At 40.9% G+C, this 25,226-nt stretch overlaps 1 protein-coding gene across 2 annotated transcripts in view; it reads right to left on the reverse strand.

Annotated features, from left to right (window-relative positions):
- The window catches only part of vps53 (VPS53 subunit of GARP complex), a 272,128-nt gene that overhangs the window by 150,633 nt on the left and 96,269 nt on the right, over positions 1 to 25,226 (reverse strand). For both annotated transcript variants that reach the window (XM_063031948.1, XM_063031949.1), the window contains exon 12: positions 11,426 to 11,521. In XM_063031948.1, the coding sequence (XP_062888018.1) occupies positions 11,426 to 11,521 (96 nt within the window). The remainder of the gene's footprint in view (positions 1 to 11,425; positions 11,522 to 25,226) is intronic.

A 25,226-nucleotide genomic window follows, 5' to 3' on the forward strand; every position in this document is an offset into this window, starting at 1 on the left:
AAAGACAAATCTGGCAACAATAACCAGGAATAGATTTAGAAAAGAAAAGTAACATGGTGTTTGACTCCAAAATAACTGAACTTCTTAGTGCAGATCCAGTGTCAACTGAGTAAATATTTTGTTGCACTTGAAAAATGTGTTATTTTGCATTAAACTTCTTCAAAGGGCCATGCACTTACTAATTGCAAAAAAGCTACCTGTTTTTTTTAAATTTTAGGGTAAGTCAGGGTAAAATTTACATTTTTTGAACTTTCAACTCTTTTGTGAATTAAATAGTTCTGCAGTTCCCTGGGTGCCAACCTGCCGAGTCCACAATTCTGTTTGAGGTCACCAGCTGCTCAAGTGCATGTTGTAGCAGTGTGGTAACATAATAACATGGCCTAATGATTGAGCACTGACCTCCCTTATAACCTTTTGATTGTAATTGAATATATTTTATTTTGACATAAAGATATGTGCACAACTGGAAGAATGCCAGCCAGTGAAAGATTATGTAGGCCATATTTCATTGCCCTAAACATCTGAGAGGTCATTTTAGAGCTAGTTAAGATTAGGAGTACATGGAGGGGAATGTACAGCAATGCTTTTAGATACAATCAAGAGAGGAAGGCAAAAGGCCAAAGGCTTAAACTTGCTGAACATGTAATAGAAGTTATTCCTATTGGGAATTGGAAATTGACTCATGAATTAAGTAGTGGAGACAAAAATCACAATTTGGATTAAATCTGATGTGATGGTGGATGTGATTTTAGGGCCAATCTAGATAGATGGGCTAAACACTTCAGCTCCAATAATAACAATATAACAGGAACATAAGAAAGAGTAGATCATTCAGCTTTCAAACCTGTTCTGCCATTCAATAAGCTCATCATCTTCCTCAACACTAGTTTTCAGTCCTGAAGAAGGGTCTCTGCCCAAAACATTGACTGTTTAATCATTTCCACAGATGCTGCCTGACATGCTGAGTTCCTCCAGTACTATGTGTGCATTGCTTTGGATTTCTGGTATCTGCAGACTTCTTTGTTCTCATGCCTTTCCCACGTTCACTTCTGTTTTGAATACATTCAACAACTAAGCTTGAGAGTTCTACAGGTAACATATAGCTCGCGGCCCTTTTGATTATTTCAAGACCAAGTTAAACTAGATTCTAAGGCAGAAAAACAACCCCTCTTCCCAAAATCCACTTTGTGAGGCTTCTCAAGTATTCTCATCAAGGAGATTACCCCTGATTCTTCTAAATTCAAAGGAATTTGGGCCTAGTCTTCTTAATCTTTCAATCATCTTGTGGGTCTGAAAACTATCTCTGTTCTACAGTTCAAAACTTAGAACAAAATTTACTCCTTTCAAATTTAAGGATGCAAATGGAACAACAGAGTAAATAGTGAGATACCAAAGACAAATAATGCATAGGTAACAGGAATAGTGGGAAAACCAAATGAACAACAAAGGAAGAAACTGTAGGTATTATTAAATCATCATCTCCCTGAGAACAAAAGGTGCATTCAATAATGCCATAAGATTCTTTTGGATCACACAGGAGGCAACCAGATCTGCCAAAAATCAGATTTGTGCAGGCAGCTGCAAGCCAAATGCAAAACCACTGGAGTTCACTAAAATTAGTAGCCCAGAAGACTCATTAAAATTGGTTGTTGCCAAGATCCAGCAGTTTGCAATGTTTTTCTCCTTTGTCAGAGGCTTCCTGATCTTAGTGGCACCAATGGAGTCTTTTAAAATGTCCTGTTTATACTATATTTCAGTTTCTTTCATAAATGTCCTCAAATCACTTTTTGTCACTATTTTCCGAGAACTTCTACATTTCACAGTGGAAGATGAAGGATCGTGTAGCTTAGTACAAAGGAAAACATTTAGATGATCTAAATGTAAATGTTTAGCTCACCTGAAGATAGAGATAGTCATTTGCTGCCTGTAGTCTGCTTTGTATTAATGTAGACAACAGAGTAAGGATATTAATGAATAAACAATTGTGTTCACACTGCAATTTATCACAATACCAAAGCATTTCATACAATAAGCTTTTAAAATGTGAAGATAGTTATGATTATGGTGATATGGTAGATAAAATAAGCAGTTAGCTGTTTATTGGACTCTGAAGAAACATAGAAACATAGAAACATAGAAAATAGGTGCAGGAATAGGCCATTCGGCCCTTCGAGCCTGCACCGCCATTTATTATGATCATGGCTGATCATCCAACTCAGAACCCCGCCCCAGCCTTCCCTCCATACCCCCTGACCCCCGTAGCCACAAGGGCCATATCTAACTCCCTCTTAAATATAGCCAATGAACTGGCCTCAACTGTTTCCTGTGGCAGAGAATTCCACAGATTCACCACTCTCTGTGTGAAGAAGTTTTTCCTAATCTCGGTCCTAAAAGGCTTCCCCTCTATCCTCAAACTGTGACCCCTCGTTCTGGACTTCCCCAACATCGGGAACAATCTTCCTGCATCTAGCCTGTCCATCTCAATCCATCTCAGGCTGAATGAGATTTTTAACATTAATTTAAATTGGTACACAGGACATCAGTTTAATATCCCATCAGAAGGAAGGAGAAATCTGCATAATACATTTTCTATCTGGATCCTAACATGGGGCATGATCTCAACGTTTTTTAGTCCTGTGGCAAGGAAGTTAATAAGTGGCTGAAGCCGCAAAAAACAAAGCAGAATCTGGGAGCTTTGCTGTCTGAACTGCTTCCATAACCTAGACAGATTTCAGTTTAAAATGCAAAATGCTCAATTTAAAACCTTGAAAATCTTCATGCAAATTTTTGAAAGAGAACAGCTGTGTGCACACTACATTGAATTAAGTTATCAACATAAAATAAAATTAAAATGGAACCTTGATCAAAACCGCTTTGGGATTTTAAAACTAAGAACACTTGGAAGAGATGTTTATCCATTCTCACCCTTTATCCCTACCCACCCCCCGCCCAGCATGTGATCTGAACCCACTGCTGCTAACAATAAAATCTGGACAATAAACAAACTGCGGACATATTTGAAGTAGTTCCTGCATTGAAATACAGGCACAAAAAGAAAATATTCAGTTGACTAAAGACTGCAATTTCCTTCCAGCTATGAAGGATGGCCAAGATCACAGTAAAATTACGTTACACCCTTTCACTTGAGAAACAGTATGGAAGTGTACCATTAGCAGCATCTTGTACTGCAATGAACAAATTTCAAATGGTCTTTATTGACTAAAGCTAGGGCCTAAACTAGTCTGCGGTTTAAAGCTATTCTTTGCCAATTCTTGCCATATTGTATGTATTGTAATTCTGGAAATCACGTTGTATTTTGCCTAGATGGGGATCAGAATAAAATGCTGTGGGAATGTCTAGTGGCACAATGCCACAGAACTCCCTTGCTGTGTACTGCATAGAGAATTCAAGTATTAGTTATGTCATCCAGCAAACCCACAGATGCTTACCATCCATTGAACGACATTCAAATGAAATGCTCACCATCCAAGAGAATGATACAACCCACCAATAATCCTGCATCCCTCTCACATGCATGGCAAAGCCAATTATAGGGGGCACTCAGATTAGCTGGCCATTACATCATCTTGGAGGCTACAATACTTTCTTTGGTACAAAACTGAGCGAGTTTTATTCTGTGTTCATCATCATCATAATGATATGCCGTGCTGTATGACATGGGCAATCATGGTCTTGACCATGATTGTTCTTGGCAAACTTTTCTACAGAAGTAGTTTGCCATTACCTTCTTCTGGGTAGTGTCTTTACAAGACTGGTGGCCGCAGCTGTCATCAAAACTCTTCATAGATTGTCTGCCTGGGGTCAGTGGTTGCATAACCAGGGGGTGATGTGCACCAGCTGCTCATTCATCCATCGGCCACCTACTCCCAGGGCTTCATGTGACCCTGATTCAGGTGTGGGGAGCAAAGAAGGTGCTACACCATGTCCAAGGGTGACCTGCAGACTAGCGAAGGAAAGGAGCGCCTTAATCTTCCTTTGGTAGAGATGTATCTCCACCCTGCCACCCTTATGGGCACCCATTGAATGACATTCATATGAAATGCTTGCCATCCAAGATAACGATATAACCCACCAATGATCCTGGTTTCCTGGATTTAAACACAATTCTGTGTTATGTGGTTTAAACCCAGAATTATCTGCCAAGACAAAATCCAACAAGTTCAAAAAGAGCTCACTCATTGTTCAAAGTTTTATTTCAGAGGAAAACAAAGACAAATGCCATTGAAATCAAACACTATTGCTAACTCGTCCACTGATCAGAGGAAAGGCAGTATCACGTTGAATTCATCCTGGTTTTCCTCTAAAATGTTCCTGAACACTAAACTTTGTAGATTTTGAATAAATATTTATTCTCTTTCATCTGAGAACCAATGTTTTTATTATCCATCACAATTATTTCCTGCCTCCAAGACACGGAAGTGAGACAACATCCGATATTCATGGTTTGAATCATGAGCATAATGCTCTATGTATTATTTCCCAAAGAGCATCAGCCCTGTTTTGGAATAGAGGCACTCCAGACAGCAGGGTCTTGTTATATTCCTGCTCCATGCTTGTCCCGAGACAACTAGTTACCCTATAGGGAGGATGCACCAGCACCATTATTGCAACATCATACACTGAAAATAATGTGCTTAGAATTTGGTTTACATAATGGCAAGATCTTGTAGCTTATACAATCAGCTTCAAGGGAAAAAACATTCACAAAGGATCTGAAAGCAGATTTCACAGTATAAACATTTCCTTCTATCTGATATACCAACCCATGGAGGAGCCCAGGTATGCATAGTGGCATCCATTATACACAAGGACAATCCTTTGTTTTTTTAAATCATGCATGCATGACCCTCGAAGAACGCCTGGGGTCTCCTTAAAGCAACAATGTCATAGGTAGTTAAAGGGGACGCTCCAGCAAATCTCAGACCATGGAGGTAAGTGCTGGGAACATGCTTCAAAAAGGTCCTCTTTGTAATATTATCATTTGATGTAAGAACATAAGAAATAGGAGGAGGGGTTGATCCTTGAGCCCTCAGTAAATTTCATGACTATTGGTTCAAACTCCATGTTCTTGGCTGATTCACATAACTCTGTCAGAAGTGTCAGTTTCAGGGCCAAATTCATGACAGTCTCTCACCACCTCCCCATCCACTGCACCTCCAAGTAGGAGCAGATGCCCACATCTCCCTCTAACCTTGTGACCCCCCCCCGTAGGCCCACCCACCTAACCACATCATAACCATGCATCCGTGACCACGGATCTGCCATTTATTGCTCATCACTCCTTCACTACACTGTTTGTTGAGTTTGAGGCCTCACAACAGACACCCCAAACTACCCTCAGCTCCCTGAGCCCTTTTCCCTGCAATGCTAATATGCACAAAGCATGTTCATTGTGCACGTCACCATGGACTTCTTGTGCTGCCGTATCTGAAAAGGTCAACCCTTGAGAGGGACATTCTTGGCTTGGTCACAAATCTCTCCATCAATAACTACTAAAGGGTATCATCCATTTTCTTGACCTTCTCCCAATAAGTTGCTAAAAGTGAAAATTGATAAATTGGTTCTTTGAAATTGGGCGATCAAAGAGATTAAATAACTAGAAAGCAAGCACATGTTAAACCTGTGAAATTCAGTATCTGGAAGGTAAAAAGAAGGAAAGACTGAACTAGGAGCAAACAAGACCAAAGAGACAGAAAAAGAATTGCTTTAAAAATTGGTCAATTTTAAAAGTCAAGATTTTCAAAACCTGGAAACTTAATTAGATGACTGTCTCCTAAGGCTACTGATGCTTGTAATTACAAGATGTATATAGACAATTACATTTTTTACAAAGGAGCCTCTGGGCAAATCCAGACTAACATGACTCAGGCAGTCACTTTGGGATCAACTGCTCTATGAAACTACTGCATATTTACCCTTAAATGTTAGCAAGCACAATTAACCACTGCAATTGTTTCAATGGCAAATTTTTGCCCAAATATTCTGGCATTTATTCTCTCACCTCCCTCCCTTCAGCAGTTAACAGACATGGAAATATTCACATCAATTTTAACTAGAATTAACTGGAAATGGACCCCATGGTCACTCATTAAACCACAAAGATTGGAACATTCAAGCTCTGTTGGGACTGGGTTCACAAATTTTAGACGGCCACAGAGCACTGGACTTGTGCAGGAAAACCAGCCACAGATGTGATTCTTGATCATTACAAGCTGGATAGAATGGCATGGTATACTATTTTTACACAAAAGACTCGAATCAATGGAAAAATGATCCCCTAGCATTGGATCAATTTGAGTTCTGTCCCAACAAGAGGCAGCATCTTCAGCAGAGAGAGGCTGAGATAGCTTCTTTTTAAAAAAATAGAGGACGTGTCCTGCTTTTGAACAGATGTTCCTATATAATTTAAGTTGGCTGGAGTATTATTTATATGGCTGGATTTTCACAGAATTATTTTTACACAGTGCAACTTCGTTACACTAACATTAACAAAAGCCAGATTTTTTTCCACTCAAAAGGGAGAAAAAACAAGTCCTGATTCTTAGCAGTATTTTTGGTGGTTTTGAATCTAGCTTACTCAGGCTAGGAAACCATTCCCAAAGTTCCAATCTAATTTATTAAGCAGAGTCAGCAAATAAATCAAAGCTGCTCCAAATTCCAGCATCATCCTTAAGGAAGCTTTTATTTACCAAAGGACTTTTGGCATATAACATGCTCGAAATGCTGGAGGAACTCAGCAGGTCAGGCAGCATCTATGGAAATGATTAAACAGTCGACGTTTCCGGCTGAGATTCTTCATCGAGACTGGAAAGGAAGGGGGAAGATGCCAGAATAAAAAGATAGGGGAGGGAAGGAAAGTAGCTAGAAGGTGATAGGTGAAGCCGGGTGGGTAGGAAAGGTAAAGAGCTGGAGAGGAAGTAATCTGATATGAGAGGAGAGTGAACTACAGGAGAAAAGGGAGAAAGGGACCCAGGGGGAGGTGATAGGCAAGAGAACACAGTGGGGAATAGAAGAGGGGAGAGGGTGATTGGAAGTCTCCATCAAGTTAGAGGCTAGCCAGATGGAAGATAAGGTGTTGCTCCTCCATCCTGAGGGTGGCCTCATCATGTCACAAGAGGAGGCCGTGGACTGACATGCCACACGGGAATTGGAATTAAAATGTTTGGGCACTGGGAAGTCCCGCAGTCAGATCATTGCTAAATCTAGGTGACAGAATTTGGCATGTTTTAAAAGAAGTAGCGGGTTAATTATAGTGACTAAATGTCACTGATGGCAATCATTTGAGTGGAGAAAGAGCATTAACTCAGTGTTCCTGGAATACAACTTTTTAGGAACCTCTTTTACATGGATCAGAGAAAACAGGTGCCTCTTTCAAATATTACTAGAAAATTGAAGGATGGCACGTTATTCGTATGTTCATGAAAGGTAATAGGGATAATCTTGGGATTATAGACCAGCGATTCTTACATTAGTGGTGGCCAAACTATTGGAGAGGGTTCTTAAAGGATTTACAATCATCTGGAGAAACATAGACATACTAGGGATTGTCAGCATGGCTTTGTGAGGAGCAGTTTGTGCCTCATGAGCCTGATTGATTTTTCAAGAAAGCGACAGAAAAAAAACTGATAACAGCAGAGCAGTGGATGTGGTGTATTTCAGTCAGACATTCACCAAGATTTGGAATTGTTTTGCCCACAGCAAGCAGAGGGTGGTAGTAGATGGAGCATATTTTGAATGGATTCCACGTTGCTGACTAGCTGTGCTCTGTAGGGCTCCAAATCATGGTGATTTTTATAAATGACTTGGAGGTAGATGGGGTTAGTATGTTTGCAAATAACACGAAGGCTGGCCATGTTGTGGATAGTGTAGGAGGTTGTCATTGGTTACAACTGGATATTGATAGGATGCAGCACTAGGCTGAGAATTGGCAGGTGGAGTTCAATCTGGAGCAATGTGTAGTGATACACTTTGGAAAGTCAAACTTGAAATCAGAGTACAAGGTTAATGATAGGGTGCTTAAGAAGGCATACGGTGTGTTGGCTTTCATTAATCAGGGGATTGAGTTCAATACCCACGAGGAAGTACTGCAGCATTATAAAACTCTGGTTAGACTACAGTTGGAATACAATGTTTAGTTCTGGTTGCCTCATGAGAGGAAGGGCGTGGAAGCTTTAAAGAGTGTACAGAGGAGATTTATCAGAATGCTGTCTGGATTAGAGAGCATGTCTTATGAGGAAAGATTGATCAAGCTAGGGCTTTTCTCTTTGAAGTGAAGAAGGATGAGAAATGATGATGGAGATGTATAAAATGATAAGAGGCATAGACAGAGTGGACAGCCAAAGACTTTTCCCCATGGCAGCAGTTGCTAATACAAGAGACATATGCTTAAAAGTATTGTGGGGTGGTTGTACAGGCAGATATATTGGGAGCATTTAACAAAGTTTTAGATAGGCACATAGGTGAAAGAAAAATGGAAGGCTATATGGGAGAGAAGGGTGAGATCAGGGGTTCCTCTCCTGGGATCCACAGACCCCTTGGTTAATGATAGCAGACCATGGCATAACAATGGTAGGGAACCCCTGGGTTAGATTGATCTTGGAGTAGGTTAAAAGATCGGCACAATGTCATGGGCCAAATGCCCTCTACTGTGCTGTACTGAGTGAATTCAACATTCTCTAACCATTCTTTCTCTTGGATACACACTAGCAATTGAAAACAGACAAATTATGACATAGCAAATAGCAGTCACTTTCTGCAGGTTCGTTGCTGCAAAGAACTAGCTTTATTCTGGACACTAGGTACAACATTATCACATTGTTCTTTTGGGTCAGAATGGGGTGATGGGGTGGAGGGCAGTGGGGAAGTGGAGGGGAAGGCAGGAACGTGCCCTGTTGACCTAAATTCCCTTGTCCCTCACTGTTATTCACGTGGAAATGAATGGACTCACGCAACCTGCACCAAAAATAAACTGACGCCCACTTAGGAGACATATTTCCCCAGGAAGGGTGCTGGGAAATCGCTGCAAATTCACACAATTTTGCTGGACTCACAAGAGGAAGAACGGGTGGGGCTTGTGCACTCACAAGGAAATTCTGAACTTGAAGAAATGTTAACAGCTCAGAATGTAACTGCAGACATTTCTCAGCACGCTTAGTTCAATAATGGGAGTATTCACATGGGTCAACGGTCTTTGTCAATGCCATTCCTGGTATCACCATTCACCGAGTAATACCACTGTGCCCACTAATGAAAGGATTTTATGGCATTGGTGGGTGGATAGAAGAGGCTGATCATGCAACTTCCTTGAATTTAAACTAAATCACACTTTCCTTTTAAAGGCAAGAATTTGACAGGGTCATATTGAGTGTTTATCATGAGGTGCATCTAATAACACAATAATTCTGACACAATTTTAACTTTTGGCCTCAACAAGGCTTTTTACTTTGCAAATTAAGATTTTTGACAATCTCATTAAAGAAGCACAAGTCAAATATTCCAAAAAGCTACCAAGGAATTGCAATGCATCTCTGAAGCATCATAGTTGATCAAGCATGCAGAAGGAATGACGGCAAGTGAAAAGACTGCAGTAAAGAAAAATGGTACTAATTAGTATTTCTTACCTTATCTGCTTCTCCTAATTTAATCATTTAAAGATTTGAACACATTACGTCCCCTGCTAATCAATCATTAGCAAGGGGATGTGGCAAGTTCACATATTGGACTAACAATCCTGTCTCAAGAGATCAAGTCAGGTCAAATCATCCATCAAGAAGCATGTCAATTTGAGGGACTAAAAGTACCCTGGAGATCACACTCACTGGCCATGGATAAATCAGCAGACAACTGGACAGGAATATGTTTGTGCCTTCTAATCAGCAGCCACAACATCTGATAGGCCATTAGCTTTTGTTAAATGGTTTCACCCACTCCACTCTATCACTTTGTGAATCTGATCACAATGAACCCTCTGACCTACATACCATTCAACTTTCACTCCTTAAAGTGCAGCACTACTCCGATTTCGTTTTAACAAATTAACTTCTTCACATTTGCTGTTTTATTAAACTCCATTTCATGCTTTTTGACCAATCCAATTTATCACCATCTTCTTAAAGCTCCCCTTAACTCTCTGACTCGTATTTGTAACTCTTATTTTAATGTATTGTGAGAATTTGGCCACCTTTTAGAGTCATAGAAAAATACAGCGCAGAACTAGGTCCTTCGGCCCATCTAATCTGTGCCGAGCCATTGAAACTACCTACTCCCATCGACTTGCACCAGGACCGTAGCCCTCCGTACCCCTACCCTTTTACTCTATTTCTATATGCAAATGAATGGAGTATACTGGGATGCACAGGTTGCCACTGACAACCACACTCCCTCACTTCTCCCTTCCGACCATCCTTGAAAACAAATTTATCACTGCCCCTTAATTCCTATCACTTGAATCATATTAAACACTTCGGATGTACATGATATTTTAAGTTTTTACAAAGGAACACAATGCTAATCCCTAATGGTCTGTACACCAAATAGATCCTACACAAACCATAAAGCTATTGGAGACCAATAATAATGTAAAGCTCTTTTTCTCCTCAAACATTAAGTTATTCACTAAGTAACTTTGTTTTACTTTACTATTCACTGCTTTCCCATAGTCTTGTGAATACAACGTTCAATTCCATTGACACCAAAAGTGCTATTTCATAAGAGCGGTTTGGGCTACTCAATCATTAGAGTTATCAGATCAAGCCAATCATAATAATTCCATTGCTGCCACTGTTTAAATCAGTTCACTCAGCACACAAAGAGTGAGCCAAGCGCTTATACAAAAGGATCAGCTACTTACTCGTGAAATCGGCTAAGCTTTCAGCAAAGTGGAAGCGTCTTTTAAAAATACATTCTGCAAATCAAACTCACTCACAAAGGAAAAAAAAAAGTCTTGGGCCTCCTGCAGTTTATTTTGACCACAACTGCTGAATTTCTCCGGTAATTGTGTGTACTGACTTAAAATATAGATTGCACTGATTGGTGACAGAATTATTTTTGCTTCAGTGTTTTGCGGGATGCAAACCATGCTGCAGAGACCAAAACCAAAGAGATTGGTTGCTTTTTGCATGAAGCATTTTCATTTTTTATAAATAAATGCAGAAATGGCAGGTCAGAAATCGGTTCTGGCTAATAGTCTTTCTGCTAATATGATCCTGCATTAGCCAAGTGGTTTATAAGCACAATTCCTCCAGTATCTCAAACAGAATGAAGGAGTTGGAAGTTAGTAACCTTGCAGACCTCACCTCTATTTGCAACACATCAGTTAGCTGAAGAACTCACATCAAAAAGGGTGACAAGAAAACAAAATTAATTAACACTGGCTTATTCTGGTTGTTCTTTATCCCCTTTTTACCTTCTCCAGATCACCTTCTTTCTCAGGGTCGCAATCTACTCCTGTTTCATCCTCCAGGATTGGATTTGTAGGAGGTGGCACAGGTTCTGGCTTTTTCTGTCAATTGGAAGAGTAGAGCTTTCAGTCAATGTACAAATTCAAAAACCATGAGCAAAAATATATTTCAACACATACATGCAATAAACACACAAATATGCCAAATTAATAAACCAGCTCATTCAGAACATATATAGAACAAAAATAAACTGCATGGAATTTTACTTCTGGACTTCTTAACTGCTGTGGGAGGCCTGAAGCTCCCTTACTGACTCAGACGTTCACTGTCTCTCTTTACTGGCTGGAATAGTTTGTACCATCATGGCGTGATACAAGAATACAAATATTTACTATATAAAGCAAGATCTTTTTCACCTTATTTGAGCTACACATTTATTCCTAATGATAAAATGGATGGCAGGCAGACAAATAAATAATTAAAATTTGATGATGAACTATAACCAAAGTGCACGTACCAAAAGTAAATTCACAACTACCTTATAATACTGTTATTCACCTGTAAGGAACAGATTGGCAGGGGCAGAGACTTTATGGTTACTTTAAGCAGAACCCTGACCAGAGGCCAGTCATTACAAAATGTCAATGTATTAAGAGTGGAAGAATGGTGTCCAGTCTCAAAAGAGAAAGCTAGGCTTCATTGCTTTAATGAACACTGAACAAGCTGTGCCCTGTCAAGCTCGGAAACCATCAGTGGTAGGCTGGTTTGAAAGGCCGCAACCGGGGACACCTCCTTTCTGAAAGCAGACATTTACATTCAGCAGGAAATAGGAACTATCTGCGAAAACTATTATGGTTCTGTTGAAGGCAAAGATCTTTTATGAACTTCATCAAGTCAGTTACCACATGGTAGCGTTCTCAGAAAGATGCTTTGATTTTGTCACAACTATTAATTAGGTTTTGCAAATATTTTCCATTATTGAGAATTTCAGCATGCAAAACATTAACGGTGAACAGAATGATCTATCCCCGCGTTCTCTGTGATTACAATTACCAAGTGTTCCACAAAACAAAGTACTTTTAACTAGCCTAGTCTGTACATTAGAAGCTGTGACCATTGGGCCGGCTGGTGGCGCAATGATATCGGCGCCGGACCCGGGAGCAGAGGAAACTAGTCGGGTCCGCTCCCGGGTACGCTTTCCATCCGTGCCAGGTTGAGTGTCGAGATCGCAATTCGACCTTGTAAAACAAAGGGAAAATACTGCAAAAATGTCTGTGTGAAAAATGGTGCACCACACAGTCTCTCTCTCTCTCACTCTGCACCTTGTAAAAGCCATGAAAAAGACATCACGGACACACAGACGTGCATGCACGCATACACAAACGCACAGACTCGCACGCACACAGGCACACGCCAAAAAAAAAGAGAAGCTGTGACCGTTTAATGATCACAACCCAAAAACTAAAAATTCAACTTGATACACAAAGTATTGTAAATTAAACACTCACCAATCAATATGAGTATGCATGGGGAGCTCTGACAAGCTTCTGTGATTTGTCAAATTATAATTAAACAAAGTAAAGGCAGAGACAATGATTGACAACTACAAGATAACATGCAGGATGGCCATGTGGGTGCTTCACTCCACCTAATTGTCCTCACTGATGTCAACAATACTCTCAATATTAGGCCAAGATCTCAGGCCCCCCATTATCTTAACTACATCAGTCTCCACATTCATAATTCACAACTGCAACCTACCTGTCTCATCTCTCATCCTCTTAATCTTGTCAAGTAGCCAGACTCTCAGCGTTCTAACACAGTTAACATTTTTGTAATAACTGCTTCATTTTAAACAGCTCCATTTTAATAGTCCTTAACTACTGAACCCCCGACTTCTGGTCTGTATCCCTCCTGCATCACACATTGTGGTTAGATTATATTCATGGCTTCTTAATAGTGCAGAGCATATTGTTAAATCTGCAACTTACACACTTTGCAGTTTAAGCTCAAAATATTCTACACATCTTATTCACACAATATATGAACAGAGATGGTGTTTATCGATTACTTCCTTAAGAGCCTTCCACACTGAACTGTGCCCAAGAACTATACTTAATACTAGTATACAGTAATATTTCTTATGACTGCAAGTGACTGTTAATCCAGGAATATTAGGTTTCCTAATTAAACAGCACTCTTTGAGTGAGAAGGATGCAGCTACACTACAAAACAGATCACCTTTGTATACATTACAATGTATAAAGCATACTGAAAGCTTAATGTATATCTATAATGCAGGAAATAAACATGATATTTTGCACCTGCTTTTATTCTAAATCTTCCATTTTCAGGAGATGAATTCTGTGAAACCCTTTACATTTTATTATCTCACACAAGCAATTCATTTGACACAACAGGTCCATGCCAGAGATGAGGCTCCACACAGGGCTTCTCTCATCTCACAGCATATATAGCTGCAAACATCTACCCCACTGGATTTGTTAGTGATTATTTTATACATATGACTCTTAATTTACTTGCCATATCTATAAACAGAAATTATTTCTCTGTGTCTACACTATCATACTCCATATAATCTTAATGTCTTCTTTTAGGTCACTTCTCTTAAGCCTTCCTTTCCTGCCAGATTTAACTGACATTTTTTATATTAAAAACACCCAAACTTTGGGGCAGCACAGTACTGTAGTGGTTAGCGTAACACTATTATAGCGCCAGTGACCTGGGTTCTGCTTGTATGTGGATTTCCTCCGGGTGTTCCGGTTCTCCCATATTCCAAATACATATAGGTTATTAGGTTAATTGCCCACATGGGTGTAATTGAGTTGTGTGAGCTCATTGGGCCTGAAGGGCCTATTAAATGCTGTATTCTAAATAAATAAAGTAGTAACTCTGAGTGGGGACTTCAGTTTAAAGACAAGAAATGAAGTTCCCATATGTTTGTCCCCTTTGATAGTAAATTTTAGGTTGGACAGGTGGTATTGAAGTACCCATGATTCGGCATTCTCAGACATCCCACCTCTCCCGGAACTTCCGGGAGTCTCTCGCATATTGATAGTGGCTCCCTGATGCCCGCAAATTATATACAATATCACGGAAATCAATTTTTTTGAGAGCGAGAGAGAGAAAAGCAAGAGAGAGCGTGAGAGCAACCACAAGAGAGAGTGTGCGCACGAGAGAGGGCGAGAGAGAAAGCAAGTGAGAGCACGCGAGTGAGAGCGCGCCATGGCAGAGTGTTCCAAAAAATATATAAAACGTACGTCACCCCAGACTACACTAAAGTGTACCCCTGCCTAATAAGGGTCAAAATAATGACAGTGTTGCTCGCTGCACTGTTTGCAACAATGACTTTTCTATTGCCCATGGTGGGTTAAGACTGTAAAAGACATGTTGAGGTGAGTTTAACAGATGTCATTCGTTCATTAGCATAGCTAACGTTATTTAAACTAGCTGGCTAGCTGCTAAGGAGCTACTCTATTGCAGACATCCCACCCCTCCCGGAAGTCTCCCGCAAATTGATGGTGCTACCTCCCTGAAATGAGTTTTTGCAGGGTGGGATGTCTGCATTCTGCAGTCAGAGTACCAGAGACCTGGGTTCAATTCCGTCACTCTCTGTAAGGAGTTTGTACGTTCTCCCTGTGACCACGTGGGTTTCCAAGTGCTCCGGTTTCTCCAAAGACGTACAGCTCAGTAGGTTAATTGGACCCATGGGTGTAATTAGATGGCGTGGGCTCGTTGAGCCAGAAGGGTCTGTAACGTGCTGAATCTTAAAAACAAAAAATAAATTAGCATCAACTAATACCTTTCCTTGGTTCAACTCATATTACCAGGCACACTTGTCAGATTCCACAAAATCCTAAATGCTTCCTAGAAGACTTAGCCAAGTTGTTCCATTTTAAAATATGTAAACAACATTAAATAAATCATCATATTCTTTATCTAATACTGGGACTAAATTGTAACTTCAAGCAAGCCTTTGGACGTGATGCAGGTGTAATCTATTAGATGTTGAAGAGCAGTAATTCATTTGCTGCACACTGCTGACAACAGAACACAAAACCAAGTCCATGCACATCAATCACACCGGTATAATCAATGTTGGACATCCTTCTGAAATGAAGCGTATTGTACAAATTCTATGCATGAAAGAACTATCAGTGGCCATTTTAACATTCACACATACTTCATGAAATTTGAAGCTAGGCTAAGCAAAACACTGGCATGAGTCTTGTGTTGAGATAATTAATTTTTGTTACTGATTGACTTCAATTATGAAGAGTTATCTGAAATTCAGAAATTGTCCTGCAATAAGTCACCTGGAAGTTATGTACTTGCAAACTAGCTTCTAGCCAGGTGCCTACATCAAACAGCTACCAGTGGAATTGGTTTAGATATTTTTATGATCCTTTTTCATCCCACTGCAGCATTTAGTTCTCATAGCTTAGAAGCTTCTTGGGCAAAGCTAGTTGTGATTTTCAAAAAATTTGCAGAAGCTGCTTTTAGTTGTACATTAGTAGTTACAGTGCCTTGAAAAAGTATTCATCCATCACAACTATTTTTACATTTTCCGGGCTCATTTTTAAAATTTAAAATACAGGTGTCCCCTGCTTTTCCAACGTTCGCTTTACGAAACCTCACTGTTACGAAAGACCTACATTAGTTCCCTGTTTTCGCTAACAGGTGTTTTCACTGTTACGAAGAAAGGCAGCACGCGAAAAAAAATCAGCACGTGCCCTGAGCAGCCACTCTCCCCCGGATTCGGAATGGCATTCTCGCCGGCATTGCTTAAACATGTGCTGTGAGCATCCGTTAGCAAAATGAGTTCTAAGGTATTGGAAAAGCCTAAAAGAGCTCGTAAGGGTGTTACACTTAACGTAAAACTAGACATAATTAAGATTCGATCGTGGTGAACGAAGTAAGGACAACGTGAGTTTGGCTTGTGGAAGTTGACGAAGATGATGTTGAACAGGTTTTGGCATCCCATGACCAAGAACTGATAGATGAAGAGCTGATGCAATTGGAGGAGGAAAGGATAACAATCGAAACCGAGTGAGCAATGATAAAGTACAACTTCAATTTTGAAAGGGTACGTAGCTTTAGGGCATATTTGCAAGATGGTTTGAGTGCTTACAAAGAACTGTATGATAGAAAAATGCGTGAGGCTTAGTAGTCAAGCAAGCCTTCCACATCAGCCACAGCAGATGATGAACCTCGACCTTCGACATCGAGGCAGGCAGAGATAGGAGAAGATGAGCTGCCTGCCCTGATCAACGATGAGTTGACACCCCAGTGTCCCACCACCCCAACCCCCATACGGCGGACAGATACCGATTCGCGGAGAATGCAGCGGTAGCCAAGAGGCACACAGCACATCTTTAAGAAAAAAGCGGAAATAAACATGCTAATTAATTAGGTGCCGCCCGGCACGTAATTGTCAGCCCAGATCAGAGGCGATTGCCAATTGCATCGCCTCTGATCTGGGCTGACAATTATGTGCCGGGCGGCACCTAATTAATTAGCATGTTTGTTTCGGCTTTTTTCTTAAAGGTGTGCTGTGTGTCTCCCGGCTACCGCTGTACCCCTGCATGCTTCGCGGATCGGTATCGGGTTGCTGTCCGGAGGGTGGGGGCCACTCCACCATCAGTGTGCTCGGCAAGCTTGTCTTCCCGATTCCCGTAAGTGATACTACACTGTACATAAATTATTTCTACTTTATATAGGCTGTGTATTTTTACGTGTTATTTGGTATGATTTGGCAGCTTCATAAGTTAAAGGTTACTGGAGAGCGCTTGCGCCGTGTTTCTGCGGAGAGCGCTTACGTGAGATTTTCGCTACGGAGAACAGTTCAGGCAATGATTGTGGAAAAGTATTTCTACTTTATATAGGCTGTGTATTTATCATATCATTCCTGCTTTTACTATATGTTACTGTTATTTTTGGTTTTATGTGTTATTTGGCATGATTTGGTAGGTTATTTTTGGGTTTGCGAACGCTCACAAAATTTTCCCATATAAATAAATGGTAATTGCTTCTTCGCCTTATGACATTCCGGCTTACGAACCGTTTCATAGGAACGCTCTACCTTCGGATGGCGGGAGAAACCTGTATATTGAAGTAGGACTTTCTGAGCTAATCTACAAAACATTGGGCACCATGTCAAATAGAGGCTTAGAAAAGTACAACACAGAAACATGCCATTTGGGCCATCTAGTCCATGCTGAAACCATTTAAACTGCCTACTCTCATTGACCTGCACCAGGACCATAGCCCTCCATACCCCTTCTATCCATGTACTGATCCAAGCTTCTCTTAAACGTAGAAATCAAGCTTGCATACACCATTTGTGCTGGCAGCTCATTCCATACTCTCACAAACCTCTGAGTGAAGTAGCTTTCCCTTATGTTCCCCTTAAATTTTTCACCTTTCACCCTTAACCCATAACCACTGGTTGTAGTCCCACCCAAACTCAGTGGAATAAGCCCACTTGCATTTACCTTATTTATACTGTACTCCTCATAGTTTTGTATACCTCTATCAAATCTCCTCTCAATCTTCTATGTTCCAAGGAATAAAGTCTTAACCTATTCAATCTTTCCTTATAACTCAGGTCCTCCAGACCTGACAACATCCTTGTAAATTTTCTCTATACTCTTTCAACCTTATTTACATCTTTCTGGTAGGTAGGGGAACTAAAATGCACACAATACTCTAAATTAGGCCTCATCAATGTCTTGTACAACTTCAACATAACATCCCATCTCTGTACTCAATACTTTCATTTATGAAGGCCAAATGTGCCAAAAGCTTTCTTTACAATCCTCTCCACTTGTGATGTCACTTTCAATGAATTATGGATCTGTATTCCCAGATCCCTTTGTTCTACCACACTCCTCAATGCCCTATCATTCAGTGTGTAAGACCTAACCTGGTTGGTCCTACCAAAGTGCAACACCTCGCATTTGTCCGCATTAAATTTTATCTGCCATTTCTCAACCCATTTTTCCAACACGTCCAGATCTCACTGTAAGCCATGATAGACTTCCTCACTGCCCTCTCAATCTTGGTGTCATCAGTAAATTTGTTGACCCAGTTAACCACATTATCATCCAGATCGTTGATATAGATTGCAAATAACAACGGACCCAGCACTGATCTCTGCTGCACTCCACTAGTCACAAGCCTCCAGTCAGAGAGGCAACCATCTACTACCACTCTCTGGCTTCCCCTGCAAAGCAATTATGTAATCCAACTTACTACCTCATCTTGAATGCCGAGCGACTGAACCTTCTTGACCAACCTCCCATGTAGGACCTTGTCAAATGCCTTGTAGACAACACCCACTGCCTTGCCTTCATCAACTTTCCTGGAAACTTCCTTGAAAAACTCTAAGATTGGTTAGACATGACCTATCACACACGAAGCCATGCTGACTATCCTTAATCATTATAAACCTGGTCCCGCAGAATAACTTCCGATAACTTTCCCACTACTGATGTTAGGCTCACTGGCCTATAATTTCCTGGCTTATTTTTAAGAACCTTTCTTGAACAATGGAACAATATTGGCTAACCTCCAATCCTCTGGTACTTCACCTGTCGCCAAAATAATTTAAATAACTCTGCGAGGGCCGCCGACAATTTCTGCACTTGCTACCTGCGGGGTCCGAGGGAACACCTCGTAAGGCCCTGAGGATTTATCCACCCTAATTGGCTTAAATCAGAAAGAAAAAATCCAGAACCTGTCAACAATTTCTTAAAAATTAAAAACCAAAATTGTAACCAAAAAGTATTCATTCCTTTGCAATTACTCCACTAACGTTCCTCAAATGCAATATACGTTACTACCTTACCAACTCACCCAATTCTTTGATGTAGAAGATTTAAGACCACCTATTTTCAATGAATTCTGAAGAATAAATAACCCCTTTCTCTGTAAGGTTCAACAGTATGGTAGATTTTCAACAGACCAAACCAAAATGAAGACAAAAGAGCATTCAAGGCATGTCAGGGAAATGGTAAGAGAGAAGCACAAATCTGGGGAAGACCATTTGAAAGACACTGAACATACCTCAGAGCTCAATGCAATCCATTGTGAAACCACAGCCACAGAGCCTAGGTCAGGCTGCCCCTTTAAACTTAGTTACTGGAGAAGAACTGCAGTTGTAAGAGAGGCTACTGGGGTGCCAACAGTCACTCTGAATGAGCTGCAGAAGCTGGTGGCTGTAACTGGAGATGAAGTCAATGGCTGCACAGTCTTTAAGGCCTTGCATAAAAAAGGTATTTGTGGAAGAGAGGTATAGAAGAATCCCTGGCTGAAAACAACATATCCTTGCCCATAAACACTGTGCAAAATGTGTCAATTAGAAGGTACTGTAAAGATGAGGAAGAAGGTCTTATGGTTAGTTGAAACTAAAGTGGAGTTGTTGGCCTCTACACCAAGCAGTACGTGTGATGTAAATCTAAAGCTGTGCATCAGCCAGGTACTAAGTTATGGTGGAGGTAGGGGATACTTTTCACCAGCAGGGCCTGGAAGCCTGGTCAGGATTGATGGGAAGATGAATGCTGCTAAATACAGAGAGACCCTGGATAAAAACCTGCTGCCTCTACCAAAAAGTATAAACTGGGGAGGAATTTTGTCTTTTAGCAGGACAATGACCCAAAACACGCTGCCAGAACAATCACAGAGTGGCTTCAAATGAAGAAAATTGATGCACTTGAGTGGACCAGTTGGAGTCCTGACCCTAACCGATCAAACATTTCTGGCAAGACGTCAAGATTGTTGTCCACTGCTGCTACCCAACTAACCAGGCAAAGCATGAGCAATTTTGCAAGGAGGAATGGACAAGTCTCGCTCCATCATGTTGTGCAAGTAGAAACTTATCCAAAAAGACTACTGGCTGTAATAGCTGTGAGCGGTGGTTCAACTAAGTACTGAACAAAGGGAGATGAATATACTTTTGGAGAGCTAACGTTTCAGGTTTTGATTTTTTAGTTTTTCATGTCTTACAATGTTCCTAATTGTTTGGGCTCTACTGTGAAAAAAGGAGCACATGATTGACAAATAAAAATTCTCAGTTAAATTGATCAAAATCTCTAGTTGTAAAACTTTTTAATGTGAGGAAAGGGTTGGGGGCTGAATACTTTTTCAAGGCGCTGTATTTTGAAATATTTCCAATTTGTAAAAACTGAATCTGTATTAAAAGTTCATTAACGTTCTATATTGCTCTAAACATCTATATGACATAGATGTTTCATTATAGTAACCAAAATAAGCCCTACAAGGAAGAAATCCTTGATTGCAAAACAAAGCAGGGAGTGCTCAGATAAAAAAAGACTTAATTTGACAAAGAAGTCATTATAGATGCAACATAATACCACTACAACTGCTGAAAATTACATGCTTAATCCACAACACACAGACACATTGTCGAATATGTATCGTTTGCAATCTAGATGTGATACAGCAGACATCTTTGTCCAAGAAAGTACTTAAAAACAGGTTAACAGCTTGCCTGGGAGTAATAACAAATACACAATGGACCACACAGTGCTATTCAAACGTCCAATGAGAGGAAGGTAAACTGCGATCCAGTACACGGGTCACACTTCTATGCATAACTGGGGAGATAATTTAATAGACTGAACAGGACACAGGCAAACATGCCAGAATGTCACAGTGTTCTTTCTGGTTAGAATTTTACAATACATCCTTTCAAGATAGTGCTACAGGTTTTCTGCTCTACTGTCAATGATTTAGGGTGGTCCAATACTCCTATCCATTAGACAGTGGACAGTCAGAAGGAACAAAGATGTTAGATTTAGACTCATGACTAAACATACAATGAAGTCAGCATTCGGCCACTCTAATTTGCTATCAATTAATTTGCTTTCCACCACAAGTTGATGGAACAGCCACAACACGCTGAAAACCACCAAGACACACACACACGCACATGCACACACATGAGGAATTCTGCAGATGCTGGAAATTCAAGCAACACACATAAAAGCTGCTGGTGAATGCAGCAGGCCAGGCAACATCTCTAGGAAGAGGTACAGTCGACGTTTCGGGCCGAGACCCTTCGTCAGGACTAATGAAGGGTCTCGGCCCGAAACGTCGACTGTACCTCTTCCTAGAGATGCTGCCTAGCCTGCTGCATTCACGAGCAGCTTTTATGTGTGTCGCCTGAAAACCACCAAATCATTTCATTGAATGACACTTTAAAAGTGTGTTCCCATTGATAAGGTGCTAAACATTAGGGGAAAAAAAGTCAATTACAGTAAGTATATACATTAAATAGATTAAAAATAGTGCAAAAACAGAAGTAATATATTAAAAAGCCCATTATTGCTCTAAACATCTATACAACATAGACATTTCATTATAGTAACCAAAATTAGCTCTGCAAGGAAGAAATCCTTTTGATTGCGAAACAGAGCAGGGAATACTCAGATAAAAAAAAGACTTCTTTTAAAAAAGTATCCTCACTCCACAGCACACTGATACCAAACAGATTGAGAACAAAGACTTAAGAGCAGGCCATTCAATGAGATCATAACCAGCCTCTCATTTCAGTGCTACTTTATCGTACTAACCCTATTTTGACTCCACATTAGTGACACCAATAGCAGAAGAGCTGCGTAGCCTTGGGTTATTGCACAGATTCCCTTCATATCGAAAAATATCAAATTCTGTTTTGAATATACCCAGCGACTGAGCCTCCATGCCCTTGGTTAGAAAACCCCAAAAGATCACTACCTACTTAGTAAACAAATTTCTTCTCACCTTTGCCCTTATTTTGAGACGACTTCTCCCCCACCTGAGCTCCTTCTGCCCATCAATCTTCACCCTCCTCCATCCATCTATCAACTACCAGCCCTTGTGTCACCGTTTTCCCCCCCTCTTCATTAGATTGGGTAGCTTCTCTATCTCTCTCTACTCTCAATCCAACACAGGATCTCGACCCAAAACACTGACAATCCCTGTCTAACCACAGATGCTGTTCAACCCGTTCAGTTCCTCCAGTAGTTTGTTTTTTTTTGGTCTGGATTTCAACATCCACAGCCTCTTGTGTCTCTATTAAGACTGAAATCCTTGGTTGTAAATTGCCCAACCAGGGAAAACATCAGAATCAGGTTTAATATCACTGGCATATGTCATGAAATTTGTTAACTTTACAGCAGCAGTATAATGAAATACATGCTATATAGAGGAAAAAACTGAATTACATTAAGTATATATCTGTCTATTAAATTGTTAAGTTAAAATAAGTAGTACAAAAAAAAATTTTTAAATAGTGAGGTAGTGTTCATGGGTTCAATGTCCATTTAGAAATTGGATTACAGAGGGGAAGAAGCTGTTCCTGAATTGCTGAGTGTCTGCCTTCAGACTTCTGCATCTCCTCCTTCCTGATGGTAACAATGAGAAGAAGGCATGTCCAGGATGGTGGCGATCCTTAATGATGGACTCTTCCCTCCTAAGGCACTGCTCCTTGAAGATGTTTTGGATACCATGGAGACGGAGCTGACTAATTTTACAAGTTTCTGCAACTTACTTCGATCTTGTGCAGTCGCAACCCCCAACACCTGCATTCCAGACAGTGATGCAACCAGTCAGAATACTCTCCACAGTACATTTGTAGAAGGGTTTGAGTGTTTTAGTTGACAAACCAAATCTCCTCAAACTCCTAATGAAATATAGCTACTGTCTTGCCTTCTTTATAGCTGCATCAATATGTTGCGTCCAGGTTAGGTCCTCAGAAATATTGACACCCAGGAACTTGAAATTACTCACTCTCTCCATTTCTGATCCCTCCATGAGGATTGGTTGTGTTTTCTTGTGTTCCCCTTCCGAAGTCCACAATCAGCTCTTTAGGTTTTCTGGCATTGAGTGCAAGGTTGTTGCTGCAATACCACTCAACTAACTGGTATCTCTTGCTCCTCTACACCCTCTCATCTCCATCTGAAATCCTGCCAACAGCAAATGAATTATCAGCAAATTTATAGATGGCATTTGAACTATACCTAGCCACACAGTCATGGGTGTAGAGAGAGAATAGCAATGGACTAAGGACACATCCTTGTGGTGTGCCAGTGTTGATTATCAGCGAGGTGGAGATGTTATTTCCAATCCCCACTGATTGTGGTCTTCCAGTTAGGAATTTGATGATTCAGTTGCAGATGGAGGTAGAGAGGCCTAGGTTCTGCAGCTTTTTGATCACGACAGTAGGAATGATGATGTTAAATGCTGAGCTACAGTCAATAAACAGCATCCTTACATAGGTATTTGCATTGCCAGGTGATTCAAGGCCACATGGAAAGACAGTGAGATCGGATCTACTGTAGACCTATTGTGGCGATAGTTAAATTGCAGTGGGTCCAGGTCCTTCCCGAGACAGGTGTTGATTCTAGCCACGACCAACCTCTCAAACTCTTTCATCACTGTAGACGTGAGGGCTACTGGACGATAGTCGTTAAGGCAGCTCACACTGCTCTTCTTGGCACTGGTATAATTGAAGCTCTGAAGCAAGTGGGAATTTTCGACTGTAGCTGTGAGAGTTGAAAATGTCTTAAATACCGCCAGCTGGTTGGCACAGGTTTTCAGATCCTTACCAGGTATTCCATCAGACCCTACCGCCTTGCGAGTGTTCACCCTCTTGAAAGACAGCCTGATGTCAGTCTCCAAGACAGAGATCGCAGGGTCACTGGGTGCTGCAGGTATCTTCACAGCTGTGGTTTTATTCACCCTTTCAAAGCAAGCATGAAAGGCATTGAGCTCGTCTGGTAGTGAAGCATCCCTGCCATTCATGATGTTGGGTTTTGCTTTGTAGGACATAATGGTCTGCAAACTCTGCCAAAGTTGACATGTATCCGATGTAGTCTCTAAAGTCTCTCAGATTTGTTTCTTGGCTCTTAAGGTAGCCCTCCACAAGTCATACCTGGTTTTCTGATACAGACCTGAGTCACCAGACTTAAATGCCACAGTTCTGGCCCTCAGCAGACTACAAACCTCCTGATTCACCCACAGCTTTCAATTTGGAAATGTGTGCTAAGTTTTTGTAGGCATAGACTTGTCCCCACAGATTTTAATGAAGTCAGTGACAACTGCAGCATACTCATCCAGACTCAAAGATGACTTCCTGAATACAGTCCAGTCTACTGATTCAAAGCAGTCCTGTGAGCGCTCCTGTGCTTCCCTTGTTCCTACCTTCTTGGTCCTCACTACTGGTTCTGCAGTCTTCAGTCTCTGCCTATACTCAGGGAGCAGAAGTACAGCCAGATGATCAGACTTCCCAAAGTGTGGGCATGGAATAGCACATCAACCACAAATGGGACTCCTGGTGGCCAAACATTCCAATTCCCATTCCCATTCTGACGTGTTGATCCGTAGCCTCCTCTTGTACTATGATGAGGCCAACCTCAGGGTGGAGGAGCAACGCTTTATATTTTTTCCGGGTATCCTCCAACCCGATGGCATGAATATTGATTTTTCCTTTCAGTGAACAAATTTAGCCACGCCCCCTCCCTCTAGTCACCACTCTGACCTTTCACTTTCTCCGGGACCCTCCTCCTCCCCTTTCTCCTATTATCCACTCTCCTTTCCTATCAGATTTTTCTTCACCAGCCCTTGACCTTCCCCACCCACCTAGCTTCAACTATCATTTTACAGCTAGCCTGTCCCCTACCCCACCGCCAGCTTCCCCCTTCCTTCTCAGTCCAGAAGAAAGTTCTCAGCCAAAACGTTGACTGTTTACTCCTTACCATAGATGTTGTCTGACCTGCTGAG

The sequence above is a fragment of the Mobula hypostoma genome, chromosome 23, assembly GCF_963921235.1.
Source record: "Mobula hypostoma chromosome 23, sMobHyp1.1, whole genome shotgun sequence".
Lineage (NCBI taxonomy): Eukaryota > Metazoa > Chordata > Chondrichthyes > Myliobatiformes > Myliobatidae > Mobula > Mobula hypostoma.